The 22,242-nt window shown below is 39.5% G+C and overlaps 1 protein-coding gene across 1 annotated transcript in view; it reads left to right on the forward strand.

Annotated features, from left to right (window-relative positions):
* The window catches only part of LOC147260219 (transmembrane protein 132D), a 249,500-nt gene that overhangs the window by 128,905 nt on the left and 98,353 nt on the right, over positions 1-22,242 (forward strand). Inside the window, 1 exon segment of the mRNA XM_086206686.1 lies at positions 14,576-14,716. Within this exon segment, the coding sequence (XP_086062812.1) occupies positions 14,576-14,716 (141 nt within the window).

Consider the following 22,242-nt stretch of genomic DNA (forward strand, 5'->3'; position numbering starts at 1 on the left):
ATCGGTCAATTCATCTGGATGACAGCACTGCAGCCCCGAGGTACCGCACCTTTTCCCCAGCAGGTGACTGTTTTAACCTTTTTAGCTCTGCTTCAGATTTACAGTACGCTATTAGCATACTAAAATCTGCATAGTTATGCTCATGTTTTGTGAAGGTGCAAATTCACAAAGTTTCCAATAATTTGTGTGAAAAACTTTCACTTACTTACAGTCTGTTGTTTCAGAGTGTTTTATTTTTATAAATGGGGGAATGGTGTTAACATTTATGATGGTTTTTATTCCTCTATCTATGTTAATTTTGAAGCTTTCTGAAATTGTGCTCTGTAGGCAACTTCACTGTCGTGTGTGTGTGTGTGTTTTCTAATGACCTTAATTGGCTATGGTAATATGTCAAGATTGTGAGTGAGTGCTTGCCATCACAGCTCAGGTGGAACCAGGGACGCCTCAGAAAATCCTTTAATGTTTCTTTTACCATTTTCCAATGATTAGATTAACGTTTAGCTCAAGAAGAAGATATTGTGCGAATTTCGATAAGATTGTCGTCATTGTCTCTGCCATCAACCAAAGTACGAACTTAATGTTAGCCAATAATGGTCCAGTCCTCTTAATAATTAGATATATTATTAAGGCTGATATTAAATGCTTCTGACAGTAACACCAGCCTGTGTCACTTAAGAACGGGGCCGAACTGCTCGATTGCCTGTCCCAACCTGATTCAGCACCTTCACATAGACATTCTCGCTTTTATGAATGCTTTCAGTCACAAATACTGTAGGTTTAAACCTGTTGACAGGCTGTGTTTCATACAGACTCCAAAGTGGTCCTTGTGTATCGCTGTGAGATGAATGAAGAGTGACCTTGTTAGATGAGAACTTGTTGACTGGTTCACACATCCACCCTCACCTCTTTATGTTGATGGTGATGGTGATGGTGTGTGTCTGTGTGTGCGGGAGGCGTAATTGTCAGCCAGACACCTCACTTCTCTACAGCCATCAATCTGAATTGATAACAACTATTAACTACCACTGCTACTAAACTACTAACCTGTAGTTTGCTGGTTTTGTTGACATATTTGTTTATTCTTCCCACCAACTGAAACACTGTTGTAGTCCGTGAAACCTGTGTTTGGCGCATGCACACACACAGGTTTGTAAATGTATGTGATTGAGTTTTCCTCAATTTTATTTATGTATATTAGATCTGTTCAATCCAGTGAGTCAGAGTGGTGGTGAACATCAATGGGACGTCATGAGAACCAATCACAAACTCTCACACAGACTTACCCACACACTGGCATAATTAGCATCTCATTTCTATTCCCCGTTTTTGACTCAATTTTTATCTCTTTTAATTAAATGAAATGCAAAATGAGGTGCTTTATTCCTGTGTTGACTAAGCAGTTGTACGCCGTATGAAGGCTGCGCTGTCATAATATTCTTCCTAATATTACTATTTCCACAACATTCTCACACTTGGTGGCTCTCTAAAGCGTTTCTTGATAACACCCTTAACATTCTACCCTAATCTCACATAAAAAGGGTCAGTGAGGGATGTATCTGGCTACACAGTATTTTACGATAACGACACTGTTTCATGAAACGTCTTAATTTTGGACTGTGTGACTGACTGAGGGGTTACACATTGGAGCAGGATTCCTCCTGTCCACATACCGAAGCCCAAATTGCTTTCACCGCTCACTTCCATTGATATCTATGAATGGGTGATCAAGAAGAATATTGCAAAGTGAGTCAATCAAGGCCAAACTCAGTCCAATTACTGTAACCCACAGCTGCGGGTACTGACGTGGATCGCGTCTGGACATAGTCCCCTGCTCCTACCCTGGACGCGCCACCATCCACTAAGCTGTACTAGCTCAATTAATGTAACTAATTGTAATTCATTTAAAAAAAAAACAAAAAAAACAGCTGGGTTGTCCAGAGGAAACAGGCATCAGTTTTGGCCATACTGATACGGACAACAACCCCAGTAGGGTGGTTTCCTACACAGCTGTTCTGTTGTATGTATCCATGAATCAGATGGTGAAGGCTGAAGCCACTAGAGCGATAAAATGATCCATCACTCCTTGTCTTACTACTACTGCAGACTTGCCTGTGTTAGAGTAGAGATAAGCACTGCCAGTTTGTCCAACACTGATCCTTTGTCATTTTTTTTTTAACATGAAAACAAGTTTGAAAAAACAAAGCCATGAACTCGTTCACTGAGAGAGACTGTGGATGGTAAGGGACAACTATTGCACATAATGTGTCTAAATTATTTATACTCAAGGAACAACGTGACTGACAGCTGACCCACCTAAACCCACGTAGTTTTCAGAGCTTACCTAAGCGTATTGAACCATATATGCCACAAAACAATTATGTGATTCAAGGAATGAAATGAATAATAGAATTTTTTTTGGAAACGCTTCAAATTCTGTTTTTTCTCCTCTTTTATTGAAAGGTTGTTATTTGAGGCGAATTTACCCCTGAAAAAATGTATGATGCAATATTCCTCGCACTATCCCCCGCTTTTAAACACTAAATCCAAACTAGCACAATTCAGATCATGATAATGAAGCAATTAGCTTAATGTAAAGGTCCAGGAATCCCGCCCCCCCCCCTTTATTTTTAAACGCAAAAAAATCGTCCAGCTTCTGCCTGTTAAAGTGATCTTTGATAGAGTAGCTGCTTGCTACCATGCTAATCTGGAACCAGAGGACGTGCTGGAAGCTACTGGAGCAGCCAGCTACCCACCGCTATTGTCTGTGTCTTTGTTTACTGTGAAATATGTTGCTCTAATCCCATGTGCGGTGGGAAGCAGAGTGGGCGGTTTGATTCAGTGTGTGAGGGTTTTCATTTGAAAGGATTCCAGTATCCAAACATCAAGCTGTGCAGATTACATTATCAGTGTCCTGCTTAAAACCTGTGTACAGAGGTAGCAATTGTGAAAGTCCTACGCTTGCCTGTATGCACACTGAACTGCTACTGCACTGTGGCTTCATCCAGCACGAGGAAATCTTGAGAATAGAATGTAAGTTTGCAGATGTTCCAACTGACGTGTTGGTATCATTTTGGCTGTTGGCGATAACGGTTCTGTGTGCCAAGAGGGATTTACTGCATGTTGGGCTCATGTAGGATTGACAAAGCACTATGACTCAGACTTTTTTTATGCACCTCATGTGCAGTCGTAAAGAAACAACAACATAAAAAAAAGAAACTACATGTAAAGAGCCCATTCAACACTTGATCACTTCCCGTTGAGTTGCTATTTTCGTGGTAGCTTCTACAGCCCCTAGAACACTGGGTGATTTTGTTGCAGAGCTGTAAAGCTGGTTTGAAAAATGCAACTACTGTGTTTTTATCGTCGCTAAAGAGGAAATGAATAGATCTGGATTTAGGATCTGATGACACCTTTTTGGAGGTATGTGCTCCCAAGGGCCCTCTTTTTGTGTGTCTTCTTTTTACTATATATAAAATTTTGGTCAGATATGAATCTGATGAGTACTCAGAAACTCAATCTAAATGACTGGGAACTTTCCACAGTTACGCTCATTTCCAAACCTTGTCCAATTAAATGCAGGCATGTTAAGATTAGCTTAATGCCCACAATGGTCTTTTAGTTTTGAAAATGCATCTACTTCCTAACCTTGTAGGAACAGTTCTCTGTTCTCTTAAAGGAAAATTCGAGTTGTTAATCCAGCCTGGGCCATATTATGCATTCCTCAGTTCAAAATAGATAGGGACCAAAATGATCTGAGTTGCTCCAGTATTGAGCAGATATACAATGACCTGCAGGGGCGGCATGGCTCAGAGGTGGTGTGTTTCTTCAGCAAACGAAGGGTTGCTGGTTTGACCCTTGAAGCCGCTGAAGGGTTTAGTGATATTGAGGGGAAATGGGATGTAGATTAATTATACAAGCAATGCAATGCCGCAATTCTCTTCCCCGTACGACGTATAAAAACCTGGGCCATGTCTCATGTATTAACGTGAAGATTTGATTGAGTGTCTAAGTCATGTTGAACTGTCATTACTATCTCTACTGCCAGAATATAGTCAGATATAGATTTTTATGATTATCTTTACCACCACGCAGGACAGATGTGGGATGGATGCTTTCTATATGGCTTACCCCTGCAGGGCTGGTGCTGCTCATGCCTGCGCTGAGTAGCAGTGTAAAACAAAGGCCAGGTCTGGAGCAGAAGGCATTTGATGGCTTTATCCTCATTCATGCATAGTTAACAGTCGAGCTCAGGCCGACATATGTGCACACAGAGACATGTAGAAGCACTCACACTTGGATTGTAAGGGTATTTACATGTTTACTTCATGTACTGTTGTATGCTGAAGTACACACACACACACACACTCACATCTGTGAAGCTTTCATGATTATTCCAAAGTAGTCATTTTGCAGTAAACTTATATAACTGGGGAGCCAGCTGCTCCAAGAAAGGGTTGTGTGTGTGTGTGTGTGTGTGTGTGTGTGTGTGTGTGTGTGTGTGTGTGTGTGTGTGTGTGTGAGTTGGCATTCCAGGGTGAATGCTCTCTGACATTTTCTTGTGTTGTTTGTGATGCAAAATCAAAAATGTAAAAATGAGAAACAAATAGATAAAAGTATAATTTTAAAAAGTAAAATGACAGACATAACTAAATGAATAATTAATTTCTGTCACCTCAAGGCTGTTCATTAGTTATGGTCAGCACTTAGAATGCTAATGGTGGAAAGATCAATCACTTGTATTTTTTCTTCCTCATTATTAAATTATGTATGTTTAGTATCCTTACAGTTTAACCTGCAAACACAGCAGAACTACATCAGTCAGGGGGAAAGATGAGACATTAAAGAGTGACATAGATAAGACAACAAGAGGAAGGTGACAAAGAAAGGGAGAACTGGAGTGACACCGAAAATGTAGAGGAAGAAAGAAAGGGAAGCATGAAAGATAGTTTTAAAGAAGATAGAGATAAAAAAAAAATAAAAAAAAACCTCTGTGGGAGATGGGTCAGAGACAAAAAATGAAAGACGAGTGCATAAAAGACCTTCAAAAGGAGAGAAAGAGACAGAGGGAGAGTGCAAAAAAACAGTGGGATTCTGGGAAACACGATGAAACAGATTTCTCATATAAGACACATTTGTCCTTTGACCCCCAACAAAGCTGGTCTCTTTAACATTGTTCTGTTAAATATTTAACAATGGTTTATTTTAAAACTTCTAAACTTGTCATTCCTAATGTGCTTAATGGATCCTGACATTGATTTAACCCCAAAAACTGATCTCTATTCATCAAATGACATATCTGATGAATTGGCCCGTATGCTCGCCTGCAGCTCCATGCTAGACCTGCTCCCGTTGGACTCATTCATCCATTGCTCCAGGTTGCCAGCATTAGGTAACCTGGCTGCAGTCAGATTTAATCAAGCACATTTGGGCTCACAAACTTTGAGCATGAGCTTAACGATATAGCCTGACACTCATGCACGCTACAGTTTATAGCAGGTAACCTTTTCATCAACGGTAATAAATAGTTGTATTTCAGGGTGACTTTTGTTCTCCGCAGAGTCATACAACACAGCAGTGGCAGGTACACAAGATATACACACAAGCACTGCAAGCTACCACATCATTGCTAAGTGAGCGTACAGAACCACCTGGTGTAGATAATATTTGTCACTACAACATACAGAAGCTGTATTTCCATAAAGAGATTTTGATGTGCATCATGGAAACAGTAGAGGGTTGAAAAATGGAACCTCAGATTAGGGCCGGGTATTGTAGAGGAGCTCATAATATGTATCAGGATACAATAGTATAGCGAAATCCTGATGTACGGCAATATTCTCCAGGAACAGATATGAAGTCTTCATAGCTGAGTTTGCAAGTTGGTTGTATTCCCTGAGTATCTAATGGTGGCGAGACAAGGTTTTTTTTAAATTACATTTTCTTTGCACAACACATTTAAAAAAAAAAAAAAAAATCCTTCTTTTCATTTGGAAGCCAAAGTGCCTCCAAACATTCACTTTAAAGTTTCCACGTGTTTTAAGTTTTTCCACCATGTTGACTTCCGACCGACCTCTTTCTTTCCTGCCACGCTCACTACCATCGGCTGCGCGGAGCAGTAGCTGTACTGCGACACCTACCAGAGCAGAGGTGCGGAACTCATACGCACAACCCATCAAAACCTTGATTACTATTTGATATTAAAAGCTTGAATATCAATATTGTATCAGGGGAGAAAAAAGCATCCTGATATATTTGACAATAATCCCCAAAAATCATATTTTTACCTCAATGTCGCAAAAATGTGTTTATCCTCGCTTGAGGTTTTTGGATTTTTCAAAAAGGTTAAATGCACACAAAGAAGGCGGTCCAATCTCAACGACTCACCCGTCGTTTCCTCCACTGTTGTCTTTCCAGATATTCCAAAACTTTGCCTTGGTCTCTGGAGAAGCAGCAACACGTCCAAAAAAATATTACAACTTTTTTGCTCCAGCTGCAGACGACCAAAACAATGGAACGGAACAGACTGTTTTGTTTCCTGGGGATTTTCCTCAACGCTGTCTGTTACACCATTGTAATGTTGCCTTTACTGCCATCTTCTATGTTTCTTCTGTTGTTAGCTTCAAACCTTTTGATGGAAACGACTGCAATTCTTATTTCCTCTTCCGTGGAATTTCAAAAATGCACTTGGCTTTTACATGAATCTAATCAGTTGCAATTAATGCCTGACTAAAAATAAGAGCACCGCAATATTGCGAAAAATAGGTTCGCGTACCGTACATCCTGGACAAAAACCAATACAACCACAAGATGACATTATCGCAGTAATATTTCTTTTCTTTATATTCTTGACACTTTTCTTTATACAGTTTGTTTTTTTCTCAGTTCTGACATACATTGTGAATTTTCAAAAAGTACCCGTTTTATTCAGTTAATCCAGAGTAAATAAAAGCGGATTCTCCTTTCATCACATCCTTGAAACAACACTATGGCAATGAACTGAGACTAGAATGCGATCACAGGCAGAGACGGAGATTACAGCTTGTAACTTGTTGTAAAAATTGATTTTTTTTCAACTTTTTCAAAATTGACAGCTTTAAAAAAAAAAAGAAGAAGAAGAAAGACAGAAAGTAAGCTGGAGTCTTCTCAGTGATGTGTGATCACAACAACAGATTGTTTTGCTTCTGCCTTTCAGAAAACGGGAAAAGCTGTAAACAACATTTTAATGATTTGACAGTTGACGCGTTGAAATGCTGCTCACGTCCATTCATGACAGTTTCTCCAGAATGTTTTGAGGGATATCCAGGTGGTGTGTTGAATTGTGCGGAACATCTGTTTGTACTCCAAAAAAGACTCAACGCATCTTTTCTCTCAGCTGCTGTTGGGTTTTAAAGTTGCAAAATTATCATTTACGATAGAACAATGATTTGGTAAACTTCTTTTTAAAGAAGGAATATTTTTGCGCGACTCATATTTTGCCTGTTCTCGTAACATTACATATTTAAGGTTCCTCATCTGGGTTTCACATTGCTGCTACTTCCACTCTCATCTAGAGAAGTCTGCAATCTGATCAGGTATAATATACACAGGTAACCAAGTCAGAAGGTATTACAGTACATACTTTTCTAGTAAAGCTCAGCCTTTTACTGCTCGTTTGAGATACTGCTTCAATTGCACGTTACTGTACATGTAGCAGTCACATTACAGTGTCCTTAGCCGAGACATCTGTTCCAACAATGTCGTCAGACTTACAGTATGTCTATTTTTTACTTTGCCTCCCCAACACATCTGCTGCTGTACATGTAAAATACACATGTGCGTGTGTCACGGATGGAAGTCAGTGCGCTTTCAGACAAAGGACTTATTGCATCTGTATTCACATGTAAAGTGTGCAAATTGTAAAAGCTTAATTTCATATATACAATAATAATTACGTTTACTTGGACTTACGTATCCCTGTTATGATCAGGTTTATTTTAAGTATCCTGTTTTTTTTGCACGTGCATGTTAACATTTTACCCTGATTACAGCAATCAGGGCACGCCCTTGTCCCGGTTTTGAGAAACACGATTATGCTACCGCATGAAAACAGAAGAGTGTAACATGTGTATGCCTTATCTCAAACACTGACAGTTGTCAACTGCCTCCGTACGTGCGGTCACAGCCAAATGTCGTATCAGCAAATAAGTCATGGCGGCTGCAACGAGAGCATTTTATTTCTGGAGCGATGGAGAAACTGAGTGAGGACATTATCTTCCCAATAAGAACAGTGGAAGAGGATGTAAAAAATACTGCAGTTTGTGCTATAAAAAAGTAAACATTACAGTGCCTGCACCCAGGATACTAATATTTACTATGTAACAGGGAAATAAATATTCAGTTTTCTCTGTGTGCATGAAAACACTATATCCTCAATATGATCAGAAGCGGGATATGACTGGGATACTTAAGTCCATGGAAATGCTATGAGTGAGTTCAAGCTCTGAGCCACAGTAGGGAGGTGTACTATCGAGAGCGTTGCTACTCTTAGCGCAGGTCTTTATGTATTTTAAAATCAGCAGCTGGAGGGAGGTGATTAAAAGGAGGGTGATTAAAGAAGCAACAACACAGAGAGACTATGCAGTAGGTAGTTACTAAATACCCATAAAACCAAAGTTCCTGATTAAGTTCTTGAGTTTGAGCCCACCGAGGAGACTGGAAAGTGTTGCAGTTTACAGCAGATGGTAGAACAGGTGAAAAGTGAGATGAAAGAGAAAAGAAAAAAGAAGACAACAAGGGAGTGGAACATTCAAAAATAGCACTATCATCTTTTAGCTTTAAAGCATTTTAGTTTAATAGATGCAATGTGTTCAGGATACAAAACAGCCTCAAAAGGAAAAAATGACCCCAGAGGTTGATTACTGAAAACAAAGTGTCCAATATTGACATTCAACTGACAGCAGTAGGCCGTATACATTAGAGATAATAAGATTATATATTTAGCAGGAAAGTGTGAGCAGAGGTGAAAGACACAAACCTAAATCTGTCTATGCAACCACTAAAAATCGTTCTGCGGTTTCTGTATTTGGAACTTGTCACCTGCTGCAAGTAAAGACAACACTTCCTGTTTGGGACATTATTGTGACGACATTGCGACTGCTCTTCATCTGTCATTTCTGTCTGTCGTTTGACTTTAGTGAGGAACTGTTTGTTACAACCCAAGGTTCAGTTTGCACACGTGACTGTCAATTGTTTGGTGCCAAAATGAAGTAAAATAGCCAAGTAAAAGATATACTGAGTCGTGTGTATCCTCATCGTCAGAACAATATGGACCATAAATACACAGTCGCAACTGTTTTTTATGCTATTTATGAATTCAATTTATTGTTTTAAGCTCAGTTTGTCTCTGCAATTTGCAGTTATTTGGTTGGGGTGTTTTTTGTTTTTTTTTTTCACGATGAAAAATAACTGAACTACAACCTAGAAACGTGACACAAACTGAACATTGAGCTTGGCGATGTGTTGCAATCCTGTTCTGGTTATCGCTGTCACATGAAAACCAGGCCCTAACCAAGTTTTCTTCACCAAAGAAATAATTTGTCCATGTTTTCACATGAGGACTAAACAAGAATATAACCAGGAGTTTGGATTGTCTTCCTTCATTACCTACAAAATACAGACACTTGTCGGGCTTCGGCTGCTGTATGTGGATCTGACAGAAGCGGCTTTGGGATGCAGCCGTGTCCATTGCCCTGCTCCGTGACAGACACACAGCGAAGACCTGACAGGTTCACCATGGGACGATGGTGTTGCTGTCTGCAGTTCTGAATGTGAGAATGTGAAAGCGCGATTTTATTCCCATCCAGGCAAGCAAATCGAACAGAGGTCAATTGATGACCACTAAAACTTTGACTAATTGGCCTTAGAATGTGTGAGTACATTGACTAGTCTGTTGACTTTTACCCTGTTTGTGAAATACTTTTGTCTTTAAACAAGTTTGTATAAAAATAAAGGTGGTTTCTTGAAGGTGAAAGAGCTGTTGCATCTTAGTAACTCACACAGCATTCACCTGACTATCAGGCTCTTAATATTACAGTATGTACACCATTTGCAAATGATGCCTTTTTAATTGCATTTTATTTTTTTATTTTTTTTACCGTGGTTTGGTTTCATGTCGTGCGTATTTTCTTTCATTCCAATATCAAAGCCATTTAGAAATTCAATTTTCCTGCTTCCGTGTTTATGAATGAGTGCAACTGTGGAAAGCAAATTCCAACAGGGGTAATAAAGCTCTCATTCAGTAATGCAGAGGTGTGTTTTTAATAGTTTAGCATGTTTCCTTTCTTCACTATTAATTTATCTCTCAACTGTGGTAGGATGGACTGGACCGTGTTTTAGCTTAGCTTAGCGGTGGTACTGAAGGTTTAAGGAATCAGAAACCAGATGCAAAATAATTTTTTTAGTACTTGTTATATACTTGTCAGCATCCATAGTTGGAGGGTGTGTGTGACCTGAACTCTGTACTCCAGTGTGTCTGCAGAGGTGTGTGTGTGTGTGTGTGTGTGTGTGTGTGTGTGTGTGTGTGTGTGTGTGTGTGTGTGTGTGTGTGTGTGTGTGTGTGTGTGTGTGTGTGTTGTTGTTGTTGGCATGGCTGAGCTAGCGGTTGATGGCCTGTAAAACCTCTAAACTGTTTGCATGCTGCTTGACAAACACTCTCCAGGTCTCTGTGTTAAATAGAAAAACGTGATGCGTGGTGACTTTGGAGTTGTTGAATGACAATTTATTTGTGTAGTGTAACTAATTCCTTTTACCAACAAGTCATAAGTGTTATGGTTTTTCTGTGAGCAATAATTGTTATTTCTGTAATAGTAGCTGTGGACTATGTGAAATGTTTTATACAGACTTCGGTTTTTGTTTTGGTTTGGTTACTGAAAGAACATGCATGCGCTTAACAAAGAAATATTAATGACATTAATGAGAAATAAGTTAACTCATGGGCGGCACGGTGGTGCAGTGGTGCACTGTTGCCTCACAGTAAGAAGGTTCAGGGTTCAAGTCCCAGCTGGGACACGGGATCTTTCTGTGTGGAGTCTGCATGTTCTCCCTGTTCCTGTGTGGGTTCTCTCTGGTACTCCGGCTTCCTCCCACAGTCCAAAGACAGCAAAAGGGGACGAGGCTGATTGATACTCTAAATTGACTGTAGGTGTGACTGTGAGTGTGAATGGTTGTCTGTCTCCATGTGTTGGCCCTGTGATGGACTGGTGACCTGTCCAGGGTGAACCCCGCCGCTCGCCTGAAAGCCGCTGGGATAGGCTCCACCCCCCCCCCCCCCATCCCACGCAACACTTAACAGGATAAGCAGTAGAAAAAGAATGGATGGATAGAAAGTTAACTCACATTAAGGGTTGTTGCTTTTGCTGCTGATTTATGTTTTTTTTTTTTAGTTTCTCAGCATATTTTAGTCATCTAACTTTGGTATGACCTTGTCATATACAAAACCTTGATTTTTTTTTCTCCTGTTTTACATATATTTACAGTGTGGTGCCTGATAAATTGAGGCAAATCCCCCCCCCCAAAAAAAAAACAACCTGAAGTGTCGCGAGGCACATGAACTGCATCAGTGCACCTTAACATGGATGAACTCTACTTGAAGAATAGAACGCCATTCTTCAAAAATATATTCCTTCATTTGGCGTTTTGATGATGATGATGGAGAGAGCTGCTGTCTGACTCATCTAAAATCTCTCATAGGTTTTTTTTTTTTTTTAAAGGTCGTGGGATTCATTTTCATAATCAACCAATCATTCAGTGACTTTGCATTTGATATGTTTCTGTATTTATTTACTCTGTTCTTTTTTTTCCCCTTTTGTACATTTTGTTTCCCTCCAACTTGTCAGCTCGTCATTCATATCACACCTCTGTCTTTCTCTCACTAACTCATTGCTCTGCCGTAATATTTTGTTGGCAGTGTTTGAGTGCTGTAAATTTCCTTTGAAGTGCATTATCTTAAATTCCGGGCTGGCTGAGGAGGAGGAAGAGGAAGAGGACAGAGAGAGGAGGACAGGGTGAGGTTGGGAGATAGAGGGGACAGGAGGGGAAAGAGAAGGAAGGAAAAAGAGAAAGCAGAATAATAGTTTCGAGTTTTTTAAAATTATTTTATGTAACTTTCAGTTGTTGAATTATAAACGAGGAGTTGTTTTGAAGGGACCGTCCCTGCCTATTATGCTGTTAGTGTTCAGACAGTGTTTACTGGGAACATCTGTGCTCGGATTCCATTTGAATATAATGCATATTTTACCAATTTTCCTTTTATTGTTTTCCTTTTTACAACCTCACATTCTTACCCTACCATACTCTGAAACAGTGGACTGTCAGGGTCAAGGAGACAAAAAACAGGTGTCTGTCGTTGAGCCAGACTCAACGACAGACACCGACAGACTCAATCTGCAGCCAGTTGTTTTTTTTGTTTTTTGTTTTTTTCATCGCGACATTTGCGGATGAATTTCTTGCGGCAAAGCTTGGAGATTTTTTTCCAAGATTTTGAGACATTTGCAGCTTCAAACATCTTACTGTCTTCCTAAGCAAGTTGTTTTAAGCAAGACTGTACGTGAACATTGTATCCTCCAATTAGCGTAATGGGAACACCCCGCATTTTTCTTGATGTAATTGATAGGGGTTACGCAGGTCATTTGTTTGTTTATGCACAATAAACATAGCGTACAAATTTAAGCAAGATATTAGATGAATGTTTCATGAGAACACATTGAGTGTTTTTCCCTTCCGTAATATAGACCAAGGGAAAAAATAAGGTGATCACAATTAAGAAGGAAAAAGTGAGTATTTACACATGGGGGTTCTTCCATGCACACACATGCCAACGAGCATCGAAATTGTTAGCACATGTACAGAAACAAGTACATAAATATATATTTATGTAAATGTACGCACACACACAAACGCAAAGAGAACAAAGCAAGGGACGTGTGTGACATATTTGCAGAGAGTTTTTTGGCAAGACATGAAGCGAGAGAAATACAAGAAAGTAATAATGAGAGAGGAGACAAAGAGGATTGGCAGCCCCCCCCCCCGTCCCCCCCGTTTTGAAGAAAAAGTTGGAGCGAGCGCTTGTGTGGGTATTTATTGTTTGCCAGAGACCATTGTATGTGTGTGTTACTAAAGAATACACACACATACATTGAAGAAAATGAGTAAACAAGCTTTCGTGCATGTTTGTTTGCCAATAAAGTGTGTTAATAAGCTGAGGGAGGGTCTCATCAAGGTGATAAATAGAACAAAACACACCGGGACGGATTAGAGAAAAGAGAGGGGAAAGAAATGAGTGGGAGAGGGAGAAAATAAAGAGATTAACCACAGGAAGATTGAGGGATGGAGGAGGAGGAGAAGAGACAGAGGGAGGGATGAGGCGAGGTATATAGGGAAGGAGGTAAAGAACGGGAAACTCACAGAGGGATGGATGAAAGGAAGTAAAACAAGCTTTGGAGGAGGTGGAGAAAGGAAGAGGACAGAGGGAGAGATGAAAGGGGAGACCCAGAGAAGAAAAGAAAGATGGCAGGAAAGAAAACAAGGACGCAATCTGTATGAAAAGGAAAGATGGGAACGGAGAATACTGGAATGAGAGTGGAAAAAGGTGACACAAACATGAGAAGCTGAAGGAAGGATGACTGGAAGAGGGATGGAAAGAGGTTATTAGAATGAAGACGGACAGATATGAGGAAAACCTGGATGTGAGAAAATGAAAGGACTGGTAGAGGGAGTTTAAAAAATCATGTTTACATTGATTGCTATCACCAAAATGCACCATCTCCTGGAAGCATTTCGTCATAAAACATATGCAAAAGTATCTTCAGTCCTCTTGTGTTTACATCCATGTTTACTATTCCTCCTCTTCCCTGCCTTAGCTGGTGCATCTATGATGGCTGGTGCATTTACAGTATATGCACAGGACAAACATCCACTTGTAGTAGAGTGTTATTTGAAGGTTTTAGAGGAATTATTAGAGGAATAATGGGTGAGAACACAGAACACATCCCTCTAATTGGTCGTTAGTGTTGTTTTTTTCTCATTAGAAAAGTAATATTTGGTGTTGGATATTATCTTGAACTCAGTACACACCTGATTTATCTCAGGCAGGATAAAGTCTGGTAAAAATACTCACTTTACTGCTTCTCTTGGCACTGCTTTGCCACCCCCCCCCCCTTCCCTCCACCCCACCAACAAAAGAAAACGTGGGAGGTGGCACCATGCTGCGTGAATCACTTTTAAAAGACTTACTTCTCCCTCTCTCCCCAAAACCGAGTATGGCACTGATCAGGGATAAAGAAAATCAGCGAGAAAATCGGGGCAGGAAAATTCCAAGCGAAGCAAATTCAATTTCAAGCAGAAATCCCCCAAACTGTCAGTGTGACAACTCTGCTTTATTCCCTCTTTTGTTTATGATGTGCCTTTGTGAACTAAGTGGACTTGCTACGTTAACCTAGCTTTCTCATTTTCTCTGTCACGTCTTCCACACTTTCTTTCTCTCTCTTGCTCTCACCAGTTTTTTTAACTTTCTTTCGTTCCTCTTCGTTTCTCTCTGCAGGGTGTGGTTCCAGTCAGGCATCAACTTCCTGGCTGTTAAACCCAGTAACCTGGTTGCGTGGGAGATCAAACAGGAAATGGCACCCGGAAGCAGTTCATTGGCGGTGATGTGCCAGAGGAAGGCATCCTCCACAGCAGAGAGGTAGAGCTGCGTCTCCGATAGCTGCTTCTGTTTTTATGTTTTTTGCTCTGTACTGTGGCAGCTAGTTAGTGTATTGTTTTTGTGCAGAATATTTGTGGGTGCATAAAATGCCTGAAAAGGTCTTTGATTATTTTGCTTCAAGGACAAAAAAAATGCCTACATTTGGTAATAAGATATTTTTCTGAGTTTTTTTTTTCTCCCTATGTGACAGTCTCTATTAAGTTGAAACTGGTAGTTCATTAAAATATTGGGAGGGTTTGCGGTTCATATTGGGTGATTTTTATGACAATAAGATGAAATATTCATATATTTATATATTTCTGTGTCACCCAGAGTGAACGTGTGGGAGTACGTTTATAAGGAGTAAGCATGGATGGCAGTATTAGGTGGAATCTAATTTTCACTTCAAGGAAAATCTTGTCTTCTCATCTGTTGACTGACAAGTTACTTGACCTTTGAACTCCAAGTGCTAATCCATAGCACAACAGTTTGCTCTGTGTGTGTGTGGAGGGGGGATCAAGGAGTGTTTGATTGACAGACAAAGGTTGAGGGTTCCAAACTTCTATTTTGTCTTGATAACACACACCAACAACCGGTTCTCATACTGTTTCATCATGCTTGAATCATCACGACTCTTAGCGTGTTTTCCTTTTTTTGTGCCTCAACTTGACTTCTGTCTACGGGATCCATCAACTAGGAATCTTCGCCGGTCAAAAAAAATTCTTCCTAAACTTGAATTGATCAAGAAATGTATTATTCAGAAGTGATCCGTTCTATTTTTTTAAATAAGATGTGTCTGGATGACGACTGCTTCCAAATTCTATTTTTCTGTTATTGAATTGCCGTGAGTTGGTCAAAACTAATGCAAAAATAATGACATTGTGATTCTGGTTTGTACAAATTTTACTTTGTCTAGTCATTGAGCAAAAAGGACAAGCATTCTAAAACAACAAATTAATTTGAGTTTGGATCCAATTGGCTGCAGAAAGTTACACAGCATGCGCACATGTAAATCCATGCAAATGCATTCATACAGTTCACTTCGCAGCAGCAAGGAAACCCAACATCCAAATACTAGGTGGCATTTCAAATAGAAATAGCGTCTTGTGTAGTAGATTTTCAGGATTTCTGGAGTGGATTGCATATGGATTCATACTCGGTGCAATCCTGGTGAAATACTGAAAGCCTTGATGAATTTTGGGGACGCGTCAGCCATTGTGGCCTGAAGGCAAGTAAGTTATTTTCCTGGCTGTTGTCATGCATCAGGATGGTTCTGCTTGAGGTGTTGAGATGGAGTTGATTTCTAAATAGATGCTTATTTCTCAGAGCTTTGGCCCTCATCCATATGTGGCAGCGCTTTTTTATCATTACCCTGAAGGAAAAACGTCTTCAAAGTGACGTCAGGGAAAACCAGATTATGATATGTCTCTCACAAAGAAAATCACAAGCGCAAGCTCACTCACATCCACTTAATGCACACATACACACTCCTGTCATATTCACAGTGGTAGCGTAAACAAAGACGTGCCTCAAAGCTCAGATTAAGATGCAGCAAACATACGTATTGATGCACGTATAAATGCAGGCTTGTGCAAACACGGTTAGAACAAACAACACATGCACACACACACACACACACACACACACACACACACACACACACACACACACACACACAATGCAGCATTGCTCTGTTGCCTCCCTAATCAGACCAGTTAAGATTTAAGGTGGGAGTGAAGCTGACATTTTTTTTTTATACAACGTGGAAGACACATACACATACACACACACACACACACACACACACACACACACACACACATACACACACATGCTCACGCACATGTAAATCCAGAGTCTGAATACAAAAGGCAAGATCACAGGCTTTTATCAGTGATTGTGTGGGCTGAATGGCTAATTAAAAGAGCTGATGTGTATTAATCGCTAATGAGATATTACTGGTTGAGACATGAAACAGTGAGTGTGTGTTTTGTTTTTTTTGTGAATGAGAGGGTGGGAATGACAATTAATCTTGTGAATTGATTCCTGCACCTTTTGAAATTCTTAGATATGATATGATCCGACACGATACAGTGTTTCATTATATGCGCATAATGGAGAATGCATGTAAGTGGATGCAGAAATTAGAACCAAAGCGTAGGCTGTGACGTGTCTGTAGTGGTGCAAAAGTCTGTGTGTGTGTGTGTGTGTGTGTGTGTGTGTGTGTGCGTGTGTGTATGTGTAATTGTGCATGTACTTATGATCGCGTGTTTCTGACAGGTGGGTGTTTGATTAGTATTTAACATATACAGTGTTTTTGCACAGATGTATAGGCTGACAGTAATCTCAGTTGAAAATGGAACCAACTGTTAATCATGATGGCTGTAATTATTGTTCAGCCATGACATATTTCGGGAGGCCATACAATAATTATATGTTTCATCAAAGCACTAGTTTAGATCTCCTACATCTCTTTTTCATTTGAGTTTGATTGTAATAATTTGTCATTATTTTAGACTTCAGTGTTAACTTTGTTTCGAGGGTCAGAAATTTGGTGGTACGGTGGTGCAGTGGCTAGCACTGTTGCTTCACAGCAAGAAGGTTCCGGGTTTGAGTCCCGGCTGGGACACAGGATCTTCCTGTGTGGAGTCTCCATGTTCTCCCTGTTCCTGTGTGGGTTCTCTCTGGTATTCCAGCTTCCTCCCACAGTCCAAAGACATCAAGAGGGGACGAGGCTGATTGATACTCTAAATTGACCGTAGGTGTGACTGTGAGTGTGAATGGTTGTCTGTCTCTATGTGTTGGTCCTGTGATGGACTGGCGACCTGTCCAGGGTGAACCCTGCCTCTCGCCCAAAGGCTGCTAGGATAGACTCCAGCTCTGTCATCCGGCAGCTTGCAGCCAGGTGAGGATAAAGCATACAAACAAGTGGTCCGCACACTCAAAGACAAACACAGAACAAACGTTGACATGATGTAGTTAATGAGGCCAATGGTAACAGGGACGGATGAGTTCTTACGTCTCAAGGCCTTGAACCTCGGCAAGATGTGTCCTTGACCAGATGGCAGCGCCTTGTACTCTGTGAACAAAGAGCGAGTGTAGTCAGCAAGTATAGACATGGCTTTCTTTATGGCTCTCTCGAGGAGTGAGATTCCTCCAAAGTTTGTCACCCAACCCAGCAGAATAAAAGAGAGGTTTAAAACAGACTCCATAAAACAACAATAAAACATTTCCATAAATTAAGTGTCCACATTATGACTTACCAACTTCGTGATATAAGTGCATATGCTGGCGAGCATGTGCACATACAGCAACAGTGTTACTGTAGCACCAAATGTCAGATAGTTCCCTGATATTTGTACTGCTAGACAACTTCAGCCTATAGCAAAGAAGGATTGAAGGAATAAGTGGAGTGTTCTTTCTTTTGTCAGTTATCATTTCTTTGGTCTTGGCAACATTTATGCACATTCCAGAATTTCCACATATTTGTTTTTTCTTTTTAGTTTAAAAAAAGACCCCCAAACAACTACAGAAGAGCTGCAGGAGCCTTCCTGAGCACCTTCAGGAAGTCCACTTTAGTTGGTTACCTCCAACAAGGAGCGAAAATATGTTTTGTTTGCTTGTGTGTTTGGCAGCAGGATATTTCAGAAGCCGTTTCAGGTTTTTAATCAAAATTTGGTGGAAAGACGTGTGCAGGGAACAAGTGATTGTCCTCTTGAGATGAATTGAATTAAATTATAGATTCTGCATTCTTGAGACTGTTCCAAGCCACTGGTGGGATAAAGCTAGTAAAGGTATTTATCTGAACATCTCATAGACAAATTATATGATAATCCACAATCCAGAGTGATGTTTTTTTAGTGCTCGGGAAGAAAATGCGTGAAAGGTTTTGATATTTCGGAAGCTCAACTCTCAATAGGAACGTGAGTAAACGTGTTCGGTTCATTTGTGGAGGTGCTAGATTTGTTATCCTAGCATGTTCATTTTTCTTGCATCGGTCATTCAAGCCCTGATTTGATCTATTCGATCATTCTGATGTGATTTAGTTGTCATCACACGGCTCTGTCATGCTACGCCATTGACACTGCATACTTCTGTCTACTTCACCCTACTGCTGTGAGCAAGCGCTCTGGAATTTAAAGTATAATGAATGATATGTTTGGAAGCGCATGTGTGTGTCTCCTCTCTCACAAATTGCTAATAAGGCACCCTCAAGCAAGATTTGTCTTTTGTGGAAATTCATTTAGATTATTATTTCAAGTCATTATTCATTAATCTGCGCCACTTTAAACAAATTTAATGTCATGGCTAATTATACTGTATAATCCTGCTATGTGTTTTGTTGTGGTTGTTTTTTAGATTATGCCCATCATCTCTCTTGTACATTGTGTTGCTTATGTAGCAGACTTGACCTTGTTGAGTTTTCAGTGCTGCTATTTATATTGTTAGTCATTTTTATAGCCTCCTGGCTATTTGGACTGACTTGTAAAATTACATTCTCTTGTCTTCCCACGCATTTTACAGTCTTTTTTTATTACTCTTTATGCTAAATGAATGAATGAATGATGGTGTGACAGGCTTACTTTTTTGTTAGGTTATATGAGGAAAATGTGTCATATAGTTTATGAGCGTAGTTGATGCTGCCAGAAAGGGAGACGCGCTCTATTTCATGATCATGATTGGATTCATAGATTAACACTGCTAATGGGTCTGGTTCAATACCAGAACTAGGGTAATGCACTGTTCACACCTCACCGGTTGTTCTTCATCATGTGCAGTGGCGGCGCCGGATGATGCGTCCTGCTACCAGTAGGTCGACCGTCCGCAAATACACTGTAGACTATAACAAGTCCTTTTAAATAAAGTATGTTAGCAAAAGATTTCCATGCTGTTTTGTGTTTATATGACATCACAGTGGCAGTTAGGAAAATTAGATGGAAACGCACATTATTGAATGAAGGAACGACTGATTGTAATCTATTCTTCTTCTGTTCACTTTCTTGTCTAACGTCAAAAGGGGTGACGATGAACTGATGAAGTTTTGAATGTAAAGGGGCAATTATTGGATATTGTATTCATATTTTCTTAACATTTGTGCAGTACACTGTACAGAAAACTTACTTAGAATATACAGGATTCTAAGTAAAAGTTTGTCTTTGCTGGAATCTGTACATCGTACGTCACTTATGTATATATATATATATATGTATATATATATATATATATATATATATATATATATGTATATATATATATGTATATATATATGTATATATATATATGTATATATATGTATATATATGTATATATATATGTATATATATGTATATATATATGTATATATATGTAAATAAGCATGCACACACATAAACACACACACACACATATATATACATATATGTATATATATGTATATATATATATATATATATATATATATATATATATATATATATATATATATATATATATACATATATATATGGCAAACTCCCTCTGATTGATCACAACGCTTTGTATATTTAAGTCTAATAAACAACACGTATGATTTTATGAAACACGTTTCCAGTCATCCCACTATTAATTCATGATGTCAGTTTGACAGGTGTGTCATACTGTAGTATTTAAATCCCTAACGAGATTTACTGCTTATATTGTACACTATTGATAGCTTTACACATGAATTGTTTGAATAAATCATGACGAGTTTATACAACATTCATGAAACCTTTGACCGGGGTTAATGAATAACTCATGTCGTAGATTAGCGTACCTGTGAGTTTAGGTATGCAATGATGCATACTAATATATATATATATATATATATATATATATATATATATATATATATATATATATATATATATTCAGTATGTGTGTAAGGTGATAAGTGTATGTCTTTACATGTTTTCTTTGTATTGATTGAATTAAGCAGACAGATGTGCACTCAATCAATTCTTGTACTGTTTGATTTGCACAAATGAGGTACAAGTACGCAGATCAACCTTAATTAAACAAACAAACACACACACATGCACGTCTGTCCCTTAATAGGGGGTGCTTACATCATATGTCTGTCAAAAAGACACACACACACTCACACGGACATCCATACACACTCACACAGACATCCACACAAGAACAGGGAACGAGGCAGGGCACGGGGTTAAGTGTTGTTTGGGTTAAGTCATTTTTGATGTTAAGTGTTGCATGGTTTTATTTCTTTGTAAAGACAAACAAACTTAACACAAAGCTTTTGTTTGAGTTCTGGCAGTCAGCCCTGGGTAAACACAAACACACACATGCGTACACACACAGCATAGACGTAGGGCCAAGATGTGTGCAGTCCCTGTCGGCACACATGGGGATTAAACGCAGCAAGCGGGAGGAAGCATAGAAAGAGAGACCGATGCCTGCCAACAAGAGAGTGTGCACTTGGTAGAGAGAGAGAGAAAGAGAGAGGGAGAAAGAAGATGAGAAGTGAGAGTTAAAGTGAGCGAAAGGAGAGGGAGACCCAGAGAGTAGAATTCCATCGCTGTTAGTGCTTGTTCCTTCAAGGGGAAAAATGAAGAACTCCTATCAGGTAGTCGTCAAATAACTCAGTTCTATTTGTAATGCTTGTGCTCATACTCACATCTGTCATTAGCAAAGCGCACACTGACACAGGTACACACACACCTTACATTTCATATTTAATTCCTTCAGTAACCCATGACCTAAAACGAGTCTCCAGCATGAATTTAGCTCAGTAGTTTCAGAAATGTATAAATTTGTCAGGAATCCCTGATATTTCTCGCCTTTGATTTTGATCAATATCTCTGTTTCGCTCAGTAATTCACAAACTTAATTTATATACATGCATTCATACCACTCAAATTCCCACCCACGGCCAATATAGAGTCTCCAATTAACCTAACAGGCATCTTATTGGTCTGTGCAACAGCAGAGAATCCACACAGACATGGTGAGAACATGCAGTGCCTCCATGCTGCACCTCTATGACACATTGAAAGATTGAAATTTGAGGAGGAAAAAAGTATTTTCTCGGTGCCCTGAGCTAACAGCATATTTCCATTAATTCACCACTGCAATGGAGCAGCAATCCCAGTGGCAAATGTGTGAATTTGAAACAAAAGCACCGAGGGCTTGGAAAATAATGTAGTGTACTGCTTATTTCAATCATTTTAACTGTAAGCAAATTTCCTAAACCTGAAGTGACATCAGACTTCATCATATCTGCACATGGATAACAATCCTCAACCAAAGCTAACAGGATTATAATGTCTGGTGCAAGTTGAATTCAAATAAACCGTTTCTTAAACTTAATGTCAAAATGGAGCTACTTTCTATCTAGTTTCCCAGCTATTAGCGTTCGTAAAAAGAAATGTTCATGTGGAAAATACTATTTTAGTATCTGCCTCCCCTGAATTGCAATTGTAAAAGCAATAAAATGAATTTGCCAGCATCTGTGGGATCCCTTTTACAGAGGATCATCACAGTGGTAGTAGTTGGTGTTTACTTCTATC

Source organism: Aulostomus chinensis, chromosome 6 (genome assembly GCF_037954235.1).
Source record: "Aulostomus chinensis isolate RoL2024-O1b breed Wild chromosome 6, RoL_Achi_v1.0, whole genome shotgun sequence".
NCBI lineage: Eukaryota > Metazoa > Chordata > Actinopteri > Syngnathiformes > Aulostomidae > Aulostomus > Aulostomus chinensis.